This window comes from Notothenia coriiceps, unplaced genomic scaffold (genome assembly GCF_000735185.1).
Source record: "Notothenia coriiceps isolate Sejong01 unplaced genomic scaffold, NC01 NC01_scaffold00013617, whole genome shotgun sequence".
NCBI classification, from domain to species: domain Eukaryota; kingdom Metazoa; phylum Chordata; class Actinopteri; order Perciformes; family Nototheniidae; genus Notothenia; species Notothenia coriiceps.
Window position 1 is genome coordinate 12,374 of NW_011346318.1, and position 4,692 is coordinate 17,065.

General features: G+C 43.2%; 1 protein-coding gene across 1 annotated transcript; it reads right to left on the reverse strand.

Moving 5' to 3' along the window:
• Positions 1 to 1,302: 1,302 nt before the first annotated feature.
• Positions 1,303 to 2,916, reverse strand: LOC104948068 (alpha-1,3-mannosyl-glycoprotein 4-beta-N-acetylglucosaminyltransferase C-like). The gene has a single exon (XM_010774227.1). It carries the CDS (start codon positions 2,758 to 2,760, stop codon positions 1,732 to 1,734), a length of 1,029 nt encoding a protein of 342 aa, XP_010772529.1. The 5' UTR covers positions 2,761 to 2,916; the 3' UTR covers positions 1,303 to 1,731.
• Positions 2,917 to 4,692: the final 1,776 nt, after the last annotated feature.

Genomic DNA, 4,692 nt, shown 5'->3' on the forward strand with positions numbered 1-4,692 from the left:
CCAGGCTGATTATCGGCGTCGGTGGGCGTCAGGCCGACGATGAGCATCGACACGCCCCACTCAGATTGGTGTGTCCCGCACCGCCTGGTCTTTTCAGGCTGATTCAACATGCTGAATCAGCGGGCAGTCGGCCAAAGGCAGTTGGCAAAAGAAATCACTCTGATTGGCTGTTCAGCTAGTGAATCAGTGCATGAGAAGTGAAACAGAAGTGAGGGAGCCAAACAAACTATTAAGAAGGCAAATCTGGGATTTCATTTAACTCCAGCTCTCGACACAGGTTCGGGAAAGCCCCATGAGCTTCTCGTTGTAGAGTGAAAATGGAACGCACACGATATTTGTTGTTTGTTTATATCACGCAGTCTGTTCTTCTTCTCTCGGTTATCACGCAGTCTGTCTTCCGGTTGTTGCCTCTTTTGAATGACGAATACACACTACCGCCGCCTGCTGGTAAGGAGAGTTATTGCCACTCACGCATGCGCAGTTCGTACATGCTTCTTGGCCGTTGGCTGAAGTCTTTGCGGTGTGTTCCAGTGCGACACATGGCCAAGACGCAGAAGACGTGAGGCGACGTTCCGTCGGGACGTATTCTTTGGTGTCAGTTTGGTGTGTAAGGAGTCGGACCTTTAGTTAAGAGCCTCAGAACAAAAGGTACACAGCATCCCAGTAACCTTATCTCTAGAACTGTGTAAAAGTGTTCAATAAAAACCACAGCCACCCTGGTGTGAGTCCAGGACTTTTTAAATCTCTGTGATAAGCCACAACGTTCTGGCGTTTTCAGAGCAGGGAGAGAAAGTCCAGACTCGATTGAAGCTGGTCTGGAAACAGACTAATACAGGCAGGCACACTCCAGGAGATACTGTATTCCAGACCTGCCAACCAGCTCCCTCGTAAATGTCCTAAATGTTGCAAAGAACCCAAGAGTTGTCCAACTTGAATTTTGACAGGATTTGCATGATTTATATATGTGTCTGTTCCTCTAAAGCTGGACCTGGAAGCCTAAGGTGTGAACTGAGAAAATCAAATCAATCTAATTGTTTTCATTTTATACACACATAGGCAAGGTCCTCCAACAACTGAGCAGCAATCCTGACCCAGGATCATTACGCATGCCTGCAGCTTCTTAAAAGCACCAACAGTCACTAATCTCCTTTAATCTATCAACAGCAGTTTGTCTCAGTTGTCATTATAGGTCAGACAAAAGCTATTATTTAGTTAATAGATAATAACCCTAATATTTTAATAGTTTACAGAATGTTTCAATAGAAAATACTTTAAATAACAAAAACGTATTGGAACATAACATCCTGTGTCTCACCTTATTTTTATTTCCACGTCTTCATATCACAACATTGCTATCTCGATCACTAAATGCCTGGTGGCATGTTATGTGGGAGGTTAACGCATTCTTACTAAACACTCTTCCTTTATAAATGGATTTAATAAGGCTGCTGAACCAGTAAATACAAATCACATTATTCTCTAACTTAAATTAACAGACAATCTGCCCTCTTCCTTTATAAATACCAGTTTATGTTTTTGAAGAGGCAAAGGCATGGTTTTATGTGCACACATCGTCTATACATATTGCCTTAATCAAACATTATATTGACAGTAGCTTCAAACTGTTTCTGTATAGATGTTTGGTCAATGGAACGGTTCAACAAGGCACATGTTTAGCCTGCATCCAGCAGATACAAAACTATTCCCCTGGCAGGAAGGCAAGTGTCCCTCCTAGGCTTGGTTTGTGGATGTACGAAGCTTTGTTGAGATCCTGATTTTGGTAATGATCAGCCAATCCTTCTGTGCAGCGGTGATCTGTATCCTCAGACAGGAAGAGGCAGAGGTGTACTTTTTGTCCATCTCTTGGATCTCAAACAACCCATTTTTGAACGTCCCAACTGTCTGGAACTTTTTACAACTCCTGTCTTTCTCTGTGGTGATCACGTCATGGCCTATCTCCACCTGAGCTGACTCTAGGAGGTCTTTGCCCCCTGACCCTGTTTCTACCATAATCCCTGTCACTAGTGTAGGGCCTCTGAACACCACAGTCAGGTGATTACCCTTTTCTGGGGAGCGTCCCCAAAAGAAATCCTCCCCAGCGTCCCAGGCCAGTTTTGGAAAATGTTTTTTGTAGGAGGACATATCAGTATAAACCTCAGCCGGAGGATTGGTATACTGCTCCTCAAAGTCCTTGTCCTTAAGCTTGTTGTATGTGCCTTGGAACGAGGAGAAGGTTCCCATGTGTTGGAACAGCGAGGGTTTGAAAAGGATTTGCTCTTTCTGGGTCATCAAATCTCGGAAGCGACCCATTAACCAGTCGCAAGGCATTTCCTGGTAGAAGAGGAAGAGAAAGCGTGCCAGGAGAGGAAGCTGGGCTGATTTGTAGAGCTTGCCGATGTAACCGAGGGCCGAGAACTCCAGCATCGCCCAGGTGGTCTTCTTCGCCTCTTGCTCCGCCACACGCCTCTTGATGGTGGAAAGGAAATTCTTGGCAGAGAAAACGTCGTCCTCGATCTGGAGGTAGTATTGACCAAGTCTAGCACTGTAGAGGATCAGGAAGGAGTAATCCAGGTTCTGCTTGGAGCGAAACGATACCCTTTCTGGAAGATCGTTGTAGTTCCTCTTAAGACCTGCAGGATAACCACAGAGACTTGGATCAGAATCACAGCATCGAACAGGAGGGAGACCAGGTTTCCCACCTTTGCGGGCCTGCAAAGCATTTTTATAATTTGTTCCAGAAATTGAGACAATTCCCTGCATTTGATTGACAGTTGTCCGAACAGTCGAAACTTGGCTTTTATCCAATGGCTGTTCAGAAAGCAAAAGATGGCTGTTAGCATTAGCTCTGTCAGATGTCAGCAGAGCCAGCCCAACCCATTAAGCGATATAAGCGGCCGCTTAGGGCCCCGCAGCCACTAAGGGCCCCCTAGCAAAAAATGAAGAAAAATAATAATAATTATAATCTCAGTAGACACAGTCGCCGTGATAAGTATGTTTAATTCATTTTGTTAATATGCCTCGATTGCCTACTCTCAAAGTCATGTATTATATTATTGAATCAAAAATATAATACATTAACCGTGCTTTACCTGAACCTCATCATGACACTAGAGAGGACGGCAGGATTGTAATTTCCCGTGTTCAGTGAATGCAACAGAGGCAAGACACCAGACCAATCACCAGAGAGTTGCATGGAAATAAACATCTGTCTTATTGGCTGACAGGTATCTATCCTGTGAGCTGTGACAATGTTTAAACTGAGTTTTTGAAGATGGACAGAAGAACATTTTTTCTTTAAAAGAAAAAAGACAATTCTCAAGTGATGGCTCACACAACAATCCCAGAGCCACCACTTGAGCTAGGTAAACAAGGTATGTAAATGTTATGCGAACATGTAAGCAAAGCATAAATTACAGCTACGTTGACGTTACTTTGAATCGCGGGGGTAAGCTAAACCGTTAGCAAGTAGCTATAGCTAGCCAGATATATTACATAAACACTTTGTCATACATGTTTTTTAGCGTTACCTGGTGATTTAAAAGAAAGCTCTCTGGAAAATGTTGACTTACTGTTCGACATGAAGCTACCTTACAGTACACAGTTGATCCTGAGTCCTGTCAGCTAAAGTGTTTCATAGTTAGCTTAGCTAAGCATCAACCTAGCACTGAAATATATGGATGTTATGTATTTCTGAGAAAAAGTCAGCTGAAATGGTGGCATGCAACTGCTTTACGTGTCGACAGCATGTTTGAACGTATTTGCAGCGGTAAATGTGGCTGTTTGGCCACTGACGTTGCCATAACAACACCTGAATGTAAATGTGCAACCTCTTTTTCTGACAGATTTTTGCATGAATTATAATTCTTCGGAATGATATTCATATTGACAGCTAGTTTATATGTGAACAGAGATGGACAGCCAGAGAGAATAAATGAAAGACAGTTATGAAATACTATATGACAAAACAAGAATACAGTTTAAGTGATTTCTAAAATATCCATAAAGAAAAATCTGCTTACAGTTCTGTTTCATATGGGTGTTGAGAGATGTATCAATAGATCTCTTAATTTTGCTTTCAAAGTGCACCAGATTGATGCTTTTAACTTCAATATTTAAAAACAATTCTTCCCGGGGGAGCATGCCCCCGGTAACCCCTAGAGGAGGTTAGGTCCGCGGTGTTTACATGCTTATTTATAAAATATGTGTGCTTATGCTAACATCATAAGACAAAAGTTGGTTCCGCGTTGTATGTAGTGAGAACGCGCTAGAGTGAGGGGGGCCCACAAGCCTAAGCTTGCTTAGGACCCCCAAAAGTCTGGGGCCGGCCCTGGATGTCAGTCAATCAAAAGTCTGGAAATGCATTTATTTATAGGTTAAAGGTGGGGTAGGTAGGTTTGAGAAACCGGCTCGAGATACACTTTTTGTTATATTCCATGGAATGCTCTTAACATCAATGCATATCTTAAGTGCTTTGACAAAAAATCCAGAAAAAAATGTCATCTGTGGAAGCCGTAGTACTGTAAAAAGCACGACCAATCATTTTAGCCGGCCCGGCTAAAATAACTGGATGGCCTACCTGCCTGTCAGCCTTCCATCTGTGCACAAACTTATCTCGTGCCCTCATTGGTCATGTGCGCATTCGTGTGTGTTGGAGGAGGGGCTCTGTAAGGAAGTGGCAGATTTTTTCCGGTT

Excerpts from the sequence above, each read along its gene's own strand:
- LOC104948068 (XM_010774227.1), bottom strand. The coding sequence starts at position 2,760 with ATGCAGGGAATTGTCTCAATTTCTGGAACAAATTATAAAAATGCTTTG.